The 20,985-nt window shown below is 36.9% G+C and overlaps 1 protein-coding gene across 2 annotated transcripts in view; it reads right to left on the bottom strand.

Annotated features, from left to right (window-relative positions):
* The window catches only part of COL4A5 (collagen type IV alpha 5 chain), a 226,166-nt gene that overhangs the window by 98,969 nt on the left and 106,212 nt on the right, over positions 1–20,985 (bottom strand). For both annotated transcript variants that reach the window (XM_065900585.1, XM_065900587.1), the window contains exons 3-9: positions 16,361–16,450; positions 10,154–10,198; positions 7,580–7,624; positions 7,432–7,494; positions 5,056–5,109; positions 4,391–4,417; positions 1,559–1,639 (exon numbers count right to left, since the gene is read on the bottom strand). In XM_065900585.1, coding sequence (XP_065756657.1) covers positions 1,559–1,639; positions 4,391–4,417; positions 5,056–5,109; positions 7,432–7,494; positions 7,580–7,624; positions 10,154–10,198; positions 16,361–16,450 — 405 coding nt within the window. The remainder of the gene's footprint in view (positions 1–1,558; positions 1,640–4,390; positions 4,418–5,055; positions 5,110–7,431; positions 7,495–7,579; positions 7,625–10,153; positions 10,199–16,360; positions 16,451–20,985) is intronic.

Raw genomic sequence — 20,985 nt, 5'->3', positions numbered from 1 at the left:
AGAAGGAAGTGAGAATAACTGGGACAAAAGGTAAGGGAATGATGTAACTGTTTTGGAACACAATTTGGCATCTTAAGGAGTTGAAATTTTGACTGCCCTGAAATCTAGTAATTTTATATCTAGGTATAAATCCTGGATTATCCTGTAATTTAAAAAAATCTCAAAACAACCCAAATATCCAACAATAGGAGATCAGAGAAACAAATTCTAGTATATTCAAACGAGGACTGTTATACGGAAGGGAAACTGAATGAACTACAGCCACATACAATAATATGGATGAATCTTAACATATCAAATAGAAAAAGCCGGAGAAAACTACACATAAATTTTGTATTATTTCAAAAGCTAAATACTCTTGTTTAAAGATATATGTATATATAGTAAAACTATTTTTAAGAAGCAATGGAAAACCCAGAATGGTAGTCACATCTTGGGAGAACGCAGAAGGATGTGGCTGCCAAGGAAACCACAGGTTGATTCAAAATTATTTGTAATGTTCTAGTTCTTAAACACTGTGTTGGGTTCATAAGTGTTCATTTGGTTGTTATGCTTCATAACCTACATATATTTTGCATGTATTCTGATATTTTCAAATATAACATAATACAAATTTATAAGAGACAAAAGATTGGGAGTACTTAAGAACATATGGGGGGCTTCCCTGGTGGCGCAGTGGTTGAGAGTCCGCCTGCCGATGCAGGGGACGCGGGTTCGTGCCCCAGTCCGGGAAGATCCCACATGCCGCGGAGCGGCTGGGTCTGTGAGCCATGGCCGCTGAGCCTGTGCTCCGCAACGGGAGAGGCCACAACAGTGAGAGGCCCGCGTACCACAAAAAAAAAAAAAAAAAAAAAAAAAAAAAAGAACATATGGATGGGTTATATCAAGTATGGAATGAGAAGGTGGCTAATGAAAAAAGTTCCTGAAATTGTATCTTTGTGATCAAATACTAGAAAGTACTGATTTTTATTTTTGGCAAAGGGATCAATCTTCATGAAAAATAAACCTCAAGAAATTAATTTCCTAATCTATAAATTCGCAAAAGTTATTGTTGTCTCCATGTATGTTATGTGTAGGCTGACATGACTATTTTTCTGAAGATTATACTTGATGTTCACTATGTATAAATTTTATTCTTTTAGCTTTCAAAATATGTTCATGTTATATATAACTGATAATGTTACAAATTATGTCTTCTAATATCTTAAATGGGAAACCCACAATTTTTATTTTTAATCAGACCATTTACTCCTACCACCCTACTGATCCCCACAGCATAGGAATAAGAATATAGAAGCCTATTTCTGCTGCGAAACCCCAAAACAAAAATTTCCATGGAAACTGGACTGAGAGTTAAAAGAACAAAGCAGCGCTTCTTAAAATTCTCCCTGGTCCAGAATACTTTTATTTTCACGTACAAGGTACCTGCAATATCTATCAAACCTCAAGTGATAATTTCTATAACTAAAATAGAGAGTATTAAAGGCTGGGGATAAAAAAGTGACGCTGTGGTCTGATTTAATCAGTACAGCAAAGAAGAAAATCACCAGATGCTTACTTGTATTCCAGGAGGACCGGGAAATCCTGGATTACCCTTTGGCCCTGGCAGTGATGACATAATTATACTACCTGGTTCTCCCTGAAAGAAATCATCAATGGAAATTGTAAGTAACAGTTATGATACATGAAAACTGGCAAGAACACAAAAAAGTGATCTGAGAATTCAATCTGTCACAGAAGTGTCCCCAAAGATTAGGCAATCTCAGTAATTAACGTGAATAAGTTTACCTTTTAAAGGAAAATGAGGAAGTGGCCAGAGTACACTGAAGTACAGTCGATTTATTAAGAACCTGTCATACCTTTAGTTACTCATTCATTAAAAACATTTATTAAATATAAATATTTGCCAAGAATTATGTTAGGCTTTGGATGCTTTGTAGTGAAGAAGATAAACAAGACTTCTGTTCTTATTGTACTAATAATATACTGGGGAAATTCAGACCGTAATGCATAAACAAATAAGATGACAAAATTTTCTGTTTAGGACTATAAAGGAAAACTACATGGTACATGATAAAGAAACAGTGGAGGGCTTCCCTGGTGACGCAGCAGTTAAGAATCCGCCTGCCAATGCTGGGGACACGGGTTCAAGCTCTGGTCCGGGAAGATCCTGCATGCCGCAGAGCAACTAAGCCCGTGCACCACAACTACTGAGCCTGCGCTCTAGAGCCCGCGAGCCACAACTACTGAAGCCTGTGTGCCTAGAGCCCGTACTCTGCAACAAGAGAAGCCACCGCAATAAGAAGCCCATGCACCCCAATGAAGAGTAGCCCCCGCTCACCGCAACTAGAGAAAGCCCACGTGCAGCAACAAAGACCCAACACAGTCAAAAATAAATAAATTAAAAAAAAAAAGAAACAGTGGAGGACTAAAAAGAAATGATAATTATGTGACGTGATGGAGGGGCTAACTATCATTACAATGGCAATCACATTACAAAATATAAATGTATCAAATTAACACGTTGTACACCTTAAATTTACACAATGTTATATATCAAATATGTTTCAACTAAAAAAAAGAAATAGTGGAGGAAATTAGTTTGGGTAGTAAAGAAGGGCAATCTATGAAGTTAACATTCATGCTGAGATCTAAAGGATAATAAGGAGTCAGCCAGGTGAAGATGGGGGAAGAGCTTTAGGCAGTGTAAGTAGCATGAACAAAGGACCCAGAAAGAGAAGAGCTTGGGCACATTCAAATAACTTAATGCAGACAGGTGTGATCAGTGAGCCAAAGGAAAAGTGGTTTAAGATACGGCTGGAATATGGGGCAAAGACAAGAACATGCAGGTCTTACAGGCAGTGGAAAAGAATGTGAACTGTATCCTAGATGCAGTGGAAAGCCCTTGAAGGTTTATAAGGAGGGAGATTAAATATTTTTCATTTTGTGAGAGTCCTTTATTATGCAGAAACTTCTTATATTCTTAGTGTATCCTGACTGATACTGACTCAACATTATTTAGGATTATGGCTTTTGGACTGTTGTATCTTTTGGTATGAAATAACATTATGCAATAGAAAGGCAATCTATTTGCTGGCAAACACGTCATTCAAATCAAATATTCTGTCTTGCTGTCCCACACCAGAAACAGAGCCAGGTCTGGCATTAGGAGCCATGGAGGCAGCAAAAACCTCTCTTCTGGGATTCACGGTTTCTCCAAAAGTTCTGTGCTTCATAACAAGGAGGGAGATTAAATTATTGATTGACATTTTTAAAAGATCATTCTTGGCTGCTCTGTACAGAATAAATCAGGCTGGGAGGTGAGGGTGTGTGAAAAAAGAAACTAGTTAAGAGGCTACTACCTAGTCCAGATGAGGCATTATGATTAGTGTGGTGGCAGTGGAAATGAATAAAAGTGGATGAATCTATGATATATTTTCCAAGCAAAATTAACAGTATTTAGAGATAGCATGGAATGAGGAGCTGTGTGAAGAAGTAGAAAATGCAAATACTAACTCTCAGGTTTTGATACATGCAAAAGTGTACATGATAGTGATACAAATTTTAGAGATAGGGAAAACAGGAGGAACAGGTTCATTTGGGGGTCTGGGTTAACTTTGAGCGTGTTAATTTGAATGCCTGGGAGATATCTGAGTGGAGATGTCAGGGAGGCTGTTTAATACATGCATCTAACACAGAAGAAAATTCCGTTTTAGACAAAGAAATGTAGGTGTTCCATAACTAGACAGCAATCAATAACATGAGCATTAATAATATTGCTAGGCATAGAAGAGAAGAAGGGGTCAGGACTGTGTCCTGATACCTGCTGGATAGAATAACATGAGCTTGCATAGAAGACTGCAGAATGACCAGAGATGCATAAGAAAAATCAGGAAAAGGTAGCGTCTCAGAAGCCAGAGAGAAAGAATATTTCTAGAGGGAGCAGGTGGTCAACTGTGGTGGTCCAGTGGCTGAGACTCTGCGCTCCCAATGCAGGGGGCCTGGGTTCTATCCCTGGTCAGGGAACTTGATCCCACATACCGCAATTAAGAGTTCGCATGCCACAACTAAAAATCAAAGATCCCGCGTGCCACAACTAAGACCCTGTGTAGCCAAATAAATAAATAAATATTTTAAAAATGTAATGAGGAAGGTATCAAAAAAGAAATGTGAGTCTGATATACACATTTGCAAGTGTATCAGCCCATAAAAGGTACTTAAAGCCACGAGAACAAAGGAGACTACTTAAGGAGAGCTCGTAAATGTGCACCTGCACAACTTCTAGAAGCATCCATTTTAAGACAGAAGTCAGAGACATTATCTGATTGAAGATGCAGGCTTTCTAAATATTTTATTCAAAATGTTTACCTTCCCAACATGAGATGCTTACCTTCATACCTGGGATCCCAGGAGGTCCCTATTATTAAAAAGAAAAGGGATTATTTTATATACATGAGAGGGGAGCAAGCAAAAGAACACAAATTGAATAGACTACTGTAAGATCATTCTGAGTACAAGGTAACTTAAGATACTTAGAGATGACATTTATATTAAATACCACAGAATCTTTAGTTTTACAGAGCAGAGAGCTCTGTGTATTACTAACTTCTTTTATAAAAAATCCTCTTCTTGGGCTTCCCTGGTGGCACAGTGGTTAAGAATCCACCTGCCAATGCAGGGGACATGGGTTCGAGCCCTGGTCCGGAAAGATCCCACATGCCGCAGAGCAACTAAGTCCGTGCGCCACAACTACTGAGCCTGCGCTCTAGAGCCCGCGAGCCGCAACTACTGAGCCCGCGCCCCGCAACAAAGAGTAGCCCCCACTCGCCACAACTAGAGAAAGCCTGTGTGCAGCAACGAAGACCCAACACAGCCATAAATAAATAAACAAACAAATAAATAAATAAATAAATTTATATTAAAAAAATCCTCTTCTAGTTTAGTATTTCAAAATGTACTACTTTGTTCCACATGAATGCACTGAGCTCACTTTCTACAATTCTGCTTCTTCTGTTAATTCCTGTGTTCATTATAATCCCAAATTTTAAAACTTACTGGAGGACCCTGTAAACCAGGAAAACCGGGACTGCCTGGAAATCCACGTTCTCCCTAGAAGGAGTTAAAAATAAAGAGCGTGAGGAACAAAACACAAAGCGTAGCTATACCAACAAACAATGACTTATTGAAAAGATATCTGTAAAAGCCATTTTGAAACATACCAGATTGCCAAAAATTCATTAGCCTTCACTTTCCAATTACTTCAATATCTACTATCCCTATCAATTCAGCCTTCTAAGATACTTTTATCTCTACTCATCAATCCCAATCAGAAATAAAGAAAAAAATCTTCTACCTTAGTCATTTTCTTCTGACAAATCCATTTTGAGACAATCATACCACAGATTCCTGGCCATCATCACATTTAATAGTTAATGATCTGCCCCAATTTCCTGCCCATGTATTATATAGATTTTTATTTTAACTGCCCTATTGCATTTTTCTTTCATCATAAACTATTTCAAATTATTTTTGTAAAGAGGAAAAGATGATAAGAAAGAACGCCATTAATATCACCAAAAGGACAATAATAGCAATAGTTCTAGCAATTGCAGGTCATTATGTTCTCTAGGCACCCAATTTTTCTCACTCCCTTTTGTAAAGTACTAATATGGACATTTGGTTTAGAAAACAAAAGCTAAAATTGCTGTAGAAGAACCCCAATGCAGCCTCCTTTCAAATACCTATATGCCATAGTAATCTTAGAAACATCCTCGTCAGAGGCTTAAAAGAGTAAAATGATTACAGCTATGTGCCTTTGAGTTACTGTCCAATATCCCTCTCTCCACCACTTTTTACACATGGACAAAGTAGGCCCAGAGAGAAAGGGAGTGGCCTGTACACTGAGTTTAGAAGACAGAAAACAAAACAACCCATGTATTCTGGCTCCATCTCTAGGGTTCGTTCTATTAGTTACGTAGTTAGAAATATAAGAAACCATTTAATCTGAAAGTATACATAATAAATCCATTTTCAAAAACTTTGTTGCTCACATAATTGGGGGCCTCAAACACAAGCTAATCATGAGATCTGCTAAGGTGCTGCTTTAACAAAAAGAAAGAAAAAGATCCCTTTAATCACATAGCATGCTATACTCATTGTAGATACATCTGGTCTTCAAAATTAAAACTGGCTAGTGGTCTGTTGCTCAAGGCGTGCTGGCAAAAACCAAACAAATTACCAGAATAGGCATACAAATGTAGCCTACTTTAACATGCAATGTGCCATGCAAACTAATTCCACATTGGTTCTATCACTGTAAGGTCACCCCAAGCAGAAATGAAGAACTAAGCCTCACAAAACAAACCCACAATCAAAATCAAAATGATAATAATAATAATAATGGCATTATTATTATTATTATTGGCAAGGGTCACAACGACTTGGAGAAATATTGGCGGTAAAAATATTTTATTGCCTTCAAGTATATACTACAACGATTATCACAAAACGTGGCCTCACATAATGCAAAATAGTTTTTTCAAGTTATTTTAAATATATGCCCTAATATAAAATATGACACATGTCATTAGTTAGAAAAATCTAGGGTATTTCACAAATAGTTTCACTGAATATTATGTGCAAAATGGAAATGCCAAAAGGATATACAGAAAATAATAATAAATTTCATTAACCTACAGGAAAATGAGAAAAGTGAGGGAAGAAGAAGCAGAAACAATAATATGTAAGCATTCAAAAAGAGCAGATTTTCCTCTTTTTTTTTTCTTTCTCTCATTTTATATTAAATCCAAATAGTTGGAATTAGGATTGACTAAAGATAAGAAAAGTGGGTCAGGAAATGATGTTTGCAGTATGTGAAGTTTTATTTTTTCACTTGTTAAATTCATTATTTTCACTGATGGAGAAGTTTCAGGTTTCATACTAATAGTTTATGGTAAAAACTGATGTGATATATTACATATAGATTTTTAAGATTTTTCTTAAGGAAGTTATTAGGCAAGGTAAAGAAGTTTTAAGAATATGAAAGATTTGAAAACTTAAACTGTACCTAGTTTTTTAAAAAAGACAAAGCTAACGAATGACATTCACAAGTATTACTCTTAACAACCGATACAATATTTGAAACACATATATCCTAATTCCTTTTTAACTCTCATCTTACTTTACACTAAAGTCAAAAAAAAGGATTTGGTAAGTAATCTTCAACCCAATGCAATATCCCAGCTAATTACACAAGCTTCAAGAATTACTGATGTTTCAATATATTGAAATAATAAGTCTATTATTATATTATATTATATATATATTATTATATTATATATATTATATTATATATATTATATTCAATATATTGAAATAATAAGTCTATTATTATCAAGCATATTGCTTAAGATTAAGTCAAAGAAATCTCACCTTGGTTCCATTGCATCCAGGGATACCTTGAGGTCCTGGGGCCCCATCATGGCCTGGCATTCCCTTTGAAAGGGGATATAACACATGTATAATATTTCTTAGATTACTTTTTAAGGGATTTTAAAATAAGAAGCCAAATCCTACTTACAGGAAGACCTGGTGTCCCTGGAAATCCAGGAAGTCCAGGAGGACCCTATAAAAGAAATAAATTCCTTGAATCAAATAATAATCAGTAACAATAAAATAATATCCTACCTAAGGGAATTATGAGAATTACATTTAGAATAGCAATGGACAAAATGTGTTTCATTGATTATTACCACTCGTTCTTTTAAACACTATAGAAAAAACTCCTATATGTGTTTAAAAATCTCTTTTATAGAAAACTATAGAAAAAAACTCCTATTTGAGGGAGCATTGCCTTTATTGCACTTAGTAGGAGCAGGCAAATTAGTGGATGAAAGGTCTTTTCTAAAAGACAAAGGGATTCTCCCAGGTTTGTGATGAATACTGAATTCAGCAGGGTATGGGTATGTGGCAAACATATCTGCCCCTGAGAACATCAATGTGATCACCCCAAAAATTCTTTAATCAAATTCCCCTGTCAGGATTGGCAAAAATACAAGCTTGACAAAACTCTCTGTAGGTGAGGCTATGGGGAAAAGGTACTCTCATACAACTGCTAATGGGATTTAAACACCATGGAGAGAAATTTGGAAATACCTAACAAAATTACACATGCATCTATTTACTCTTCGAAGAAATTCATTTCTAAGGATCTATCCCAAAGGTACACAAGAAATTATGAAACAAAATATGAAATTCAAGGTTACTGACTGAAGCATTATTATAGCTAAAGTCTAGAAATGGCCGTATAACCATATTTATAGCTAAAGGTTAGAAACCTAAAGGTTTCTAACCTAAATAGGGACATGACTAAATAAATAGGGATATGACTAAATAAATTATGGTACATCCGCATAATATAAAACTATGCAGCTGTTAAAAAGAATGAGCAAAATCTCTGTACATTGAAATATGTAGTGATCTCCAGGATATAATGGTAAGCAAAAGAAACAAAGTGTAAGTAGTGTATATAATACAGTAACTTTTTATAGCAAGGGTAGCGATACTAAACAATGAAAAGATAAACAGAAAATAATAAAAATGATTACCTCCGGGGGAAGGAGGAAAGAGAATAGGGAGATGGAAGGAAGGACAGGTAGCATCTCTGACTATACCTTGTCTTATAGAACAATGTAAATGTTTTAAATAATGAAAAATTAGAAAGCGGTAAAAAGGAAATCGTTAAAACTTGAAAGCAAACTGGGACCAATGAACCTAATGTACAGCAAGTTGTGGACAGTAACCATACAGAGAAGAGAATTACTTCAAGTGTCTTTAAAACATGATATTTTGACTGAAATTAGTCAATTCAAAGGGGAAAAGAAGAACAGCAAAGAAATAATTAGTGGCATTATGAATTCTATTATTAGTATTAAAATTGAAATGGTTGTTTTATTTGCATATTGTTATTTTGAAGCTATTTAGTTTCAACAGTGCTTAGAACATAGTTAATGGTAGCTATAGCTATTAAGAGATATGATTATTATGAAGAGCTTTAATAGTATACTGATATTCAGTTACTACAGAAAAACATAGATACATGTCTGCTAAAATAAATTAAGAGTTTTGAGTTTCCTCCTTGCTTTTCCAGTGCCCCACCCACACCAGTCATATGCAGCACGTAAGGCAAGCTACATGTTGGTAAGACGTAGATAGCAAACAGACTGTTTTAAATATTTATATAAAATGTGTACATCTACTAAATTTCTGGAGATCCAGAAGATCAGAATGTTTGTCTTTGTAACACACAGCCACCACCCATATATTTTATATTCAAATTCAGGGACCCTGTCAATCCACGACAACAGAATTTCAGAGCTAAAAGGGACCTTGGAGATTGTGTTGTTTGACTCTCTTCAATTTAACAAATGAAGAAACTGAGGCTCAAAAAGTTAAATATGATTTTCCAAAAGCCAGTACTATTTTTAAACGTCACAGTTTCCTCCCAAATCTAAAACACACTGAAAAGTATGTATCAACCTAAAAGCTTTTCAGAAAAATTACACTAAATGTGCACTTCAATTTTGAGACACATCCTGATTTCCAGAACATTAAAACTTGAAAAATCATACATCTTAGAACTGAGGAAATACTGTATTCTTCCAAAAATAGTTATTCTTTAACCTAACGGTTTAAACTAGTGCTTCACAAACTTGTTCTCTTCAAGATACACAAATAAAATTATAATATTTGTATGTAGTGCCCGGGGAGGGTACACAGCCTGATGTGATTGATCAGCCCTCTAAACCCAGAGGACTGAGATGATCGCACTGGTTGGGAAGTTCTGCTTTAAATCACCTGTATGATATATATTTTTAATAAATTGAAAAATTGTTGTAATTCAACACTTTCTATTTCTTAACCAAAAGTCTTCTTTCATTAGTTTAAACAGACATCTGGATATATAAAGGTAACTATCAAAATACTAGAGAAAGGCTAATTGTAGACATATACAAACTCTTAAATTTAACTCTTTAAAGACTTCAGTTTTCTTGCTGCATTTCAATATGAGTCTTTTCTAGTTGCCTCGTAACACTTCATTTGCTTCTTCTCTATTTTGACCAACAAAGCATTTGATACAGCAAATATCACTTACTCTGATCCCTTTTGGTCCTGGTGGCCCTGGAATTCCATCACTACCCTGAAAAATACAACATATTTAGTTATTTTTCCTTCAAAAATAGCCCTCAAATAACTAATTTTAGACTGTAAACTGAGACAAATTTTTGTGAACCTTTGTGAAAGTTAGTGAGACACTTACATGCCCAAGGAAGAAGCATGTATTATTGAGACTGAAAGCACTGAGGTAAGTCAGATGCTAAAAGAAACGCCTTTATTTACTGAGAAGAAAACTGTTAACATGTAGAAGAAACTTTATACCTGTAAAGTTAATTATGAAGCATGCAAGAAAAGAAAGATGAAATAGTAGTATAGATATTCCCCAAATCATTTATGCATAAACAAAATAAGAGCTGAAAATCTGGGCAGTTTCTGTTTTGTGTCAATCTGCTTGCATCATCTCTGGGCCTAAATATGAGCTGTTCTTGAGTTTGCTGTTTTAAACCTTTGCTATGTTTTATAAGACACTTTCTACTGGCAGAGCTAAGAAAGAAAAAGAAAATCATAGACTTTCCTTTCAAGCTTCTGCTATAGACTCCATGCAAAAGAGGCTGCCCACATGTTTGTTAATCTATTTACCCATTTCTAGTTACAACCACATTGCTGAGAATTTAGTCTTGCCTCACTAAGTTTTACTATGTAGTTTCTTTTAAAAATGGAATAAAGAAAACCTAATTCTGCTCCAATAGGCAGGAATTTCAGTGGAACATACAGCTAGTAGGCCACCATCTGAGCCTTTAGATAGCTTTTATTAAACTGGGACATCTTGCTTTATACAAGTGGCTTTCAAACTACTCTACTTACAACCCTAGAATTTCCCCTGGAGGTTCCTTTATGCCTATGCCACCCTCCTTCAATCACTGAAGCTCTGTTTTTATCTGTTTTATTTGGGGCTTCCATGAAAAGTTTTATTTGGAGAAAAGGTTACCTGATGTATTAGTTCCTTATGCTCCTCTTACAGATTACCACAAACTTAGTGGCCTAAAATAATACAATCTTACAGTTCTGGAAGTCAGAGGTATGAAGGGTCTCAGTGGCAGAGCTATGTACTTTCTGGAGATTCTATAGAGAGAATTCATTTACTTTCTTTTTCCAGCTTCCAGAGCTACCAGCATCCCTCTGCTCATGGCCCTCTTCTATGTTCAAAGTCAGTGACGGCTGAATGAATCTTTCTAACATTGCACCACTCTGACACTGACTCTTCTGCCTCCCTCTTCAACATTGAAAGGACCCTTATGATTATACTGGGCCCACCCAGATCATCCAGAATAATTACCCTAGTTTAAAACCAGCTGACTAGCTAGCAGCTTTAATTCCACCTGCAATCTTAATTTTGCTTACCTATGTAACCTAACATATTCACAGGTTCTGGGGATTAGGTTAGGGACATCTTTAGGGGGTGGGTATTATTCTGCCTACCACACCTTGCTTTAAAACGAGGTTAATAATCTACTCTTTTCACAAAAGATGCATCTCTAAGGAAATTAAAGTAAATCTAATTCTATTTTAAAACTAGAAAATTGTTTGTTCGATGAATCTTTTTGTGTCTTCCCACTAAAGGTGAAAATAAGACAAGGATGCCTTAAAACTATACTGGTCATACTAACCAACGTGGCTAAATAAGAGAGAGAAATTAGAGGTATAAAAATTGGAAAGAATGAGGTAAAACATATTATTTGCAAATAATACGATTGTATGCATGGAAAACCCAAGATAGTTAAATGAAAAACTATAATCAATAAGATAATTCAGTAAGGTAACTGTATATAAAATTAATATGAAGAATTAATAGCTTTCTTATATACCAACAACTACCAGTTAGAAAACATAATGGAAGAAAATGTGCAATTTACAATAGCAGAAAAAGATAAAATATTTAGCAATGAACTGAGCAAGAAATGTATAAGATTCATAAGAAGAAAATTTTAAAACACTTCTGAAGTTCAAAAAGGAAGACTGGAACAAATGGAAAGGCATTCCATGTTCCTGGATAATAGGATTCAACATTAAAAAAGTCAATTTTCAACAATTTAGTTACATTGAGAAAAATTCTGAAGAAAAAAAAAAGACCAATGAGGGGACACTAGTACTGGCAGATATAAAAATATAGCATAAGATGTCAATAATTAAAATAGTTTGGTTCTGATATTTGAATAACCAGACCATTGGAAGAGTATGAAAAGTTGAGAAACAGGTCCATATATTCATGTGAATTTGGTATATAATGAAAGTGGCATTGCAAATCAGTGGGGAAAATTACATTGGGACACACCTGTGAGGACATCTGGAAAAAAAAGTGGAACTTACATCACAAACCATACCAGGATGAATTGAAATCAATAAAACATTCACATGAAAAAAGTGAAACTATTAATATACTGGAAGAAAACATAGGAGAATTATTTTATACTCTTACAGTGGGGAAGAAATTTAATATTCAAAACCCAAATGCCACAAAAGACCTCTGATAAACAAAACACACACACACATACACACACACACACACACAAAAGCCACACACACAGACACATAAATATACACATACACATGCACACACCCATCGAAGACAAATGACAAACTGGTGGGATATAATTGTAACTCACAACACAGATAAAGGGCAATCTCCCTAAAATATAAATAGCTCAGTGAAATATGAAAACACCAACAATCCAGTAGAAAAATGGGCAAATGGTATAAACAGACAGTTCACAGAAATGAAAAGATGCTCAATCTTATTTTTAATAAGAGAAATGCAAACTAAAAGTACATTGAGAGGCCATTTTTCATCTAACAGATTGGCAAGAATCCAAGTTTCATAATAGGATTGGGTGAAGCTATAGGGAAATTGATCTTCTTGTACATTGCTGAACCAAGGATAAATCATACAACTTCTTGGGTGGCAATTTGGCGATATCCACAAAAATGATCCAGCAAAATCACTTCTAGTAATCTTCTAGTAATCTTAGAGATAATCCCTTATTGGGGAAAGAAAATCTATTTAAATTGTACATCATAGCAGCACTGTTTGTGGTAGCAAAGAATTGAAAACCACCTAAATGATCATCAATAGGGAACTGGCTTAATGAGTTATGGTTTATACACACAATATAATACAATGCAGTTATAAAAAACGAGGAGGTTCCGTGTATACTGATATGGGATATCTACAATGTATATCAAATGAAAAACAAAGGTTAAACAATGTGTTGGATACCATTTTATAAACAAAGGGAGGTAAAAGTGTGTATGTGTGTATATGCATGTATGTGCGTGTATATATTTGTATCTGCACACATATTCATAAATATATTCTTGGGCATATTCACAAGAAAATAACGTAAGTGGATGCCCATTAGGAGTATGTAGAACTCAGTGGCTAATGGACACAGTGGAAAGGAGAGTTTTTTCATTGTATACCCTTTTTATGTTAATTTATTTTGAACAAAATGAATATATTATCTATTGAAAATCAATTAAATTTTATTTTTAAGAATAAAGAAATCCTTTGGCAATCTTTATATATACACTCCTATATATATTTGTTTTATATATATTTACTTTCATATATGAGTATACAGATTAAAGAATAATCCTACAAAATTTTTGACTTGGTATGTATGTTAACACATACATATGTGCCCGAATACCCAATCACATAAAAAGTATAAATTCAGCTATGTTGGGGAGCATGAAGTCATACTGAAGATAGAAGCAGAAAGTGCTTCTAATTCAAAATCCCCGAAGTTTAGAAAGCAGTCAAACCTCCTCCTTTTATGGATATAGAAATGGAATCACAGCAAAAGACTGGATTGCTTTCTAAATTTAAACTGCATACAACCACACCTTTAAAAATTATCATAGTATTGTACAATAGTCCCAGTTAATGCTAAACTATTTCCAAAAATCTGATGTCGTTAGCTCTTTTTAATCTGACCTAAATCTTTATTAGACTTGCCACCTCTCACTGAGCATAGTGTGCAAGAAACTCAGATACAAGAAGTGTAACTTTATTTTTCTATGGTTCAACTTAATTTCTATTTCAAAGCACCCATTTCACTAAGATGGCTGAAACTTAACCTCAGTTAATTGGATTTCCCACCTCATTTTCACAAGCCTGTACCTAAGCTATGGAGGGCTTAAGTAGTTCTAAGATGTTGAGGGGTGGGACAGTCTAGTCCAAGCTGGAATCCATTGAGATGTCCCATGCCGGCAGTCCACATGGACTGCTGCTGAGTTAGAGCTCAATTCTACCCACTTGACTCTTTCAGATCCTTCTGCTATTTCTGGGTGCACAAGAAACATTCTGCTGTTTTGCACCTCACTGGACATAGGAAATTCTGTTGTATGGCCCATCTACTTAAATTTTATGCAGTCATTTAGAGTCTTGCCTTTTCCTCAGTGCAAAGTTCTACTCAGGAAATTTAGCACGCGTCCCTTCTGCTCTTGAATCTAATAAAACTTCCTTGGTGTGCTGCCACCTCCTCAGAGATCATGCTCAAGCCTATTCCCACAATCTATGCTATGGTATAGTTAAGTGTTAAAAAGTATTTGTGCATTTAAATTAATTTTCCCCCTTTACTCAGAGGACTACTTGATGAGTATCCATTTGATTTCCTTAATGCTCTAATGACACGATGTACCACTATTCCATGAAATAAAAATAGGAAAAAAGGGTTTCTAAACCACTATTATTTTCCAGGAAAATGAACAGAACTGGCCCTTTCATATATCAGTTCATCAGTCAAAGAGCCATTAAAAAAAAAAACAACAGAAGCTTTTCCCAATCTTAAAATTCACTATTATCTCTTCACATCCTATATCTTAACATGCATATAAGATGCTATCCTTGCTCATGGTATAGGAGAAACTGCCCACACAGCAGTCAATGGGGAAAAGTACTCCCAACTGACAGGATAACAGCACCTTTGGATCTATGAGCCTGGGTACAGGAGAGGGAGAGTGTAAGGATATATCGTCTCCTTCTTTCTCTCCCACAGAATAGCCTGTGTGACTTCCACCTCACCAAATGCATTGATACACCTGTCTCAGCTGCCGCCACTGTAAATTTGACAAACTGGTAGACATGTCTCTCACCAACCAACCCCACCTATTCCTGGCTTGGTAATGTTTGGAGCTTATGGTTACACTCACTCCTCCAGGCAGGCCTGATTGTCCTGCTTGGAATAATTTTGATCATGACCATGACCCACTGGAGCCTCAGATTAACTACCTATTTTTTGACATAACTCCTCTAAGCCCGACCCATTCAGGTCCATGTTGGAGTAACATATGTTTCTCATTTGGGTCCTGAAAAATCAAGAAATGGAATTGAGGAGTCTGGCTCCTGGCTAAAGACCTATGTGTGATTTTTCAGGCCCAATCATATGGTAAGCCTCATAGAGAAAAGCTGCCCATCCCACACCAGAATTAGTGCACAGCCAATGCATGTCAGTCTCTGAAAGGAACTGTAGTAAAGGAGTCAGTCCCCCTGGCTGGTCATGCTCTTATGCATATCTGCACTGAAAGGCCTCTTTACTTGGAACCTTGGTGAAGACGTCTTCATTCAGAGAGGGGGAACCTCGAGGACATTTTTTCTGTACTCTGACTCAGTAGTTCTCCACTCCTAGCCCTTCCCCCTCCCTTCTTTCATCCCGCTGTCAGGTATACTAAAAAACAGCAGTTTTTTGCTCCAAGCTCCCTGAGCAGTGAAACAATTCCCTGTGTCTGTGCTTATCCATTTCACCCTCACTGGCACTGTTCCATGAGGAATAATGGAAGAGTGGGGGAGTCCACCCTTTCTCTGGTTTATGTTTTGCTGCCACTGTAAGTGACTAAAGCCTTGACTGTTACTTTCATTTTGTCTTGTTGTCTTAATCAGTACTCTGACACCTGGCAGTTAAGCTCTCTCCAGCTCAGCTGAGCTCCTGACAGCACTTAATTTTTGTTAGGGATCCCAATGACCACACACAATTAACAGCTTCCAAAAGCATTTGAATACAGCAGTAATATTCAGCTTTTTTAAAAAAACAACAACAATGAAGTATAGATTCTTGGCCATTCTATTGTTTTATTTAAATATTAGTTTCTGGCTGTAATTCAGTAACTTTTTAATTGATTTGACACCTGTCCCACATTAAGATGGCTTAATTCCTTTGGTATTACTGGTTGGTAATTTGGCACATACCTTTTGTCCCCGAGGCCCTGGCGGCCCTTCTGGACCTGGAAATCCAGGCAAACCTGGATGGCCTTCCAAACCTGGAAATCCTCCCTCCCCCTGCAATTGAACAAGAATGAAAGATAAAGTCATTTGTGAATTTTCAAGCACAAACATGGTTGAGATTCAAAAACATCAAATGACTATCTAGAGAAGACTAAATTAATTTAATTATGCTAAGTTCAGTGTCCACTGACATGGAGAAACCTGTAAGATAGGAGTGGAAAAATACAAATCACTCTGAATTTATATCATATTTGGTAATGTAATCTCTTGCTTTCTCGTAAAAGTAAAAAGCTTATCAGAAATGAAGTTTATATATACTGACATCAAGAATCTAACAGGGAAGATGGCAATAAATCCAGGAAAACAGGAATGAAGGGGTTACATGAAATAAGTATGGTGCAGGGATGAAGAAGTGCAAAAGGAAAACATCAGAGAAGATTTCAGGTTTGCTGTGGAGTACAGAGTTGCAGGATTATTCAGAATGGAAATTCATTTGCTGATTAGCGATGAGTTAGCTAGAAAAAGGCTCTATAACATCAAAATTTTTATATTTTTCTCTGACTGTAAAATCAATACAAAAAGGAATAAATGTTTGTTGTAAAGGAAAAGAAAAAACCACCAGCAATTGTGACTCAAGTCCCAGTTCTGACCACAGCACTTATCAACACCAGCACAGGAGGGCTGTCTACCTACTAGTGAGGGTCTACTAGGTCTACATCTTATCACCATCTATCAGGAAAGGCTGCCTGATGTGCATATCTATACAACCAGATAGGTGGGTGTTGCAGGGTGACCATGTATACTAATATACCATTAGATAGACACATTAGGGTTAGTTAACTTGCATACAGTCAATTTATATTAAGAGTGTGAACCCTAACATCTCTGGGGGATCCAGTCACAGAAAGCAAATTCACCACTATTAAGTTTAAGAACCCTAAGGGCTCACAGCTCCGTGGCATGTGCTTCCAACTGCAGTGCTGCAAGCAGTTCCTCTACTCTCCTAAGGCTTGAAGCTGGACCTTGTTCTGGGAACCCTCTTCTCCCCAGATCCTATCCACAGTGACAGCCTAGGCAGCACCTGAGAAAGAGAAAGCATCCATATCTACAAGGCAACTGACTAATGGGCCATTAGAAGCACTTACCCTTGGAGGTTAAGGTACAATAGACTTTCATTCATAATCCCAGTATGTGTGTGTATCTGTGTGTGTCTGTGTGTGTGTGGCAACAGGGGGTAAATACTAAGTTTAGCCTAGATAGCTTAGATGATCTTGTATTGAATAACTTCTTATGTTGAAGCATCCTACAATAAATATAAGCCCTTTGAAAAGGCTACTTCTGATCAGTTTTCACTTATTACTTCAAAGCAAATGTTAGCCAGTTAAAGGTAGGCCTAAACATTCCTGTAGCTTTGACAATAATTATTATTGACATATTACAGCATTTTCTCTCTATTTTCTATAAATATATCTCTTTATTGTTTTAATTGCTCATAGAATTATGATAATTTAGTATCCGTCAATCTCAATGCCATTATTTTGAAGGAAATAGAACAAGAGAAGAAAAATAAAAGATTCAAAAATTTTAGAGCTGGATTGGCTCAAATCATTACATAGCCCATATTGGCAGAGCGGGTAGTAGAAATCTGACCACAAGTGCCAGTCAGAAAGTAAGCTAGAAGGAAAAAAACAATCTAGTTCGAGTATATTTCCATAAGTGGAAAACACAGCTACGTTTTGGGATCTCCGCTAGTATTTAGAGCATATCTCTGCCAAAACTTGAGAATAATGCTTGAAGAGAGCTATATTTTCTCAGAAGCAAAACTGCTACCCAGGCTATAGATATGAGAGGAATACACTAGAAACTGAAAGTAGAGAGTGCTAAAAAGCTTAACTGTGTTGGGATTATTAAAAATCATATACCTATACCAGATACTTGTCCTGAAATCTCACACTATAGTCAAACGATGTTGTAGTCCTATCTAGCTGACAGAGCAATATTATACCACAGAAGATAGAAGGGCAATTACTGGAAAGTAGCAAAAAGAATTGCAATAGCAATCCCCAGCCTTTGAAAGGTAGAAAGTTTCCTGCAGTAGAAACTATAGAAGGCTTCCATGAGGAGAGGGTGCCAGGAGGGTCCTCTACCTAATTCCTAATACAGATGGTAGGGAAGGCTGACATTTGTTATGTGCCTACCCTTTGCTACTGGTTGTCAGGCAATTATTTAATCCTTACAGCTACCTAGATTTTACTGTAATTTTCCAACACTCACTAACATAGAAAATGGTGTAGAACATCTATTTCTGAAGGTCAAACTTTAAAAAAACCTGGTTTATGCTGCCTGCCCATATTTGAATAAAAAATCAGTCTTATTTTTCTTTATGGAATAATATTCTTCTCCCCCTGCCTGTCCTTTAAATATTGGTATTAATTTGGAGGCCCTTTTTGACTCTTTCTCACCCTTTCCCTGGGAAATCTCAAACATCAACACATTTTTCCCTAAAAAATGGGCTCACAGGGCCAACTATCTTAAACATCTCCACTTGAATATCACACAGATGTTAAAAAAGAAAAAGAAAAAAAGAAACAGGCTGGGACCTGGGACACTTTGCTACAGTGTTGCAATGCTTGCACCTGGACACAGCTCTCCCGGAAAAACAACACACAAAGAAACTATATGGGACTAAAAATAACTGCACGCATGTGCAGTTGGGGCAAATTCTGGACCCAAAAAGATACAAAAGATCAAAAACCCCAACTGCCACTTTTGAAGAGCCTGGAGCAAAAGCAGGGTACTGAGCATGCCCCCTGCACACATCACCACCAGAGGGGTGAGCAAAACACCTAAGCCACCCCTCTGGCCCGACCCCTGGATGCACCCCTACCCCTGCTGCAGCAGGGGCCTCAGTAAAGCCTTGCCTTAAAAAAAAAAAAAATCCATGATGTATTTTCGTAAATGCTGTCTTTGCATCTGCTGAGATAGTTACATGGTAGGCTTATTTATGTTTAAAATTTGTATTTAGGGGGCTTCCCTGGTGGTGCAGTGGTTGAGAGTCCGCCTGCCGATGCAGGGGACACGGGTTCGTGCCCCGGTCCGGGAAGATCCCACGTGCCCCGGAGCGGCTAGGCCCGTGAGCCATGACCGCTGAGCCTGCGCGTCCGGAGCCTGTGCTCCGCAACGGGAGAGGCCACGACAGTGAGAGGCCCACGTACCGCAAAAAAAAAAAAAAAATTTGTATTTAGCCTTTTAATATGGTGAATTATAATTTTGGTTTTCAAATGTTAAACCAACCATGCATTCCTTGCATAAACCCCACTTGGTAAGAACACATTATCCACTTTATATGCCATTGGATCTGATTTGCTAAAATTCTGTTCTTCATTTCTGCATCCATGTTAATGAGCTATAGTTCAATGATTTTTAAAATTTTATCTTTGTCTGGCTTGGGTATAGGACATATTTGTTTCATAAAATTAGTTGGACATCAGCCCGAATGCTTCCTGTAAGGAACGGCACCAAGAAACGGAGGAGAGCTTAAACAAGCTTTATTTGGGAACGCTCCCGGGCGAGGTTCACTGGTCCGAGAGAAACGGGCCAGAGAAGTCGCGCCCGGGCGAGGGTTTGGGCAGCATTTATAGAGGAAGAAGGGAAAGGGGTGTGGCGAATCCTGAAGGGCGCAGGTTATTCCTTATTTGGTGGTCTTTCCGTGTATCGTGGCAATATCTGGTGCCGGCGGTCGCATCAGTCTTGGGGCCGTTAGTCCCACCCCTCGAAAGGCGAGAAGGCTGGGCCGGGTGGAAAGTCCCCAGGTCAGTTCCTGGAACTGGGTGGTCCAGAAAGTTTCGGTCTGATGCAACCTGTGAGTCTGATTGCGTTCCCCTGCCTCGGGCCAGTTGGCCTTACACTTCCATTTTCTAAGTTTATGCAACATTGATATTGTCTCTTACATAAATGTTTCACATAATTCATCAGTGAAAACTTCTGGACTGGAATTTTTATGTGTGTGTGGGAAGAGTTTGATACTTCAATTTCCTTAGTAGATATAGGGCTAGTCACATTTTGCTTCATTTAGTTACTTAGTTTTAGGTAATGTGTATTTCTCAAGTTATTTGTCTATCTTTCTTCAGTGTTCTTCATTCTGCTGTTAAAAGCCCACCTGGTAAACTGTTCTTTCTTATATTTTGCTTTTCAAATCTAGATTTCCCTCCTTTTTATTTCTCAATTTCCAGTGCTCTGTTGCGATTCTCTATCTGTTCACTCATTATTCGCAGAGTTCCCTTTAAATCAACAAATATATTTATCCTAGTCCAGAGTGTTTACTTCTTATCTTAAGGAGAGTTAATCTGATAAAAGTCATTCCGCTAATATCAGAAATGAATCCCTCTTGGTGTTTTAACTGCTACAGAAAGTAGCTTTACTATAAAACTATTCCCCTCAAGCTAATGTTATTCAAATAAGGGTTCTGTATAACACTCTTCAATTATTATTAATAGGTGTTCCATTAGAAGGAAGGAAAGTGGGTTAAATGGTTAAATAGAGCTTGGAAATACAGCACTGCAAAACAAACAAATAGGTTTCTTTACTCC

The sequence above is a fragment of the Phocoena phocoena genome, chromosome X (genome assembly GCF_963924675.1).
Source record: "Phocoena phocoena chromosome X, mPhoPho1.1, whole genome shotgun sequence".
Lineage (NCBI taxonomy): Eukaryota > Metazoa > Chordata > Mammalia > Artiodactyla > Phocoenidae > Phocoena > Phocoena phocoena.
Note: the sequence above shows the minus strand (reverse complement) of the source record. Positions and strands in the feature narration are given on the sequence as shown.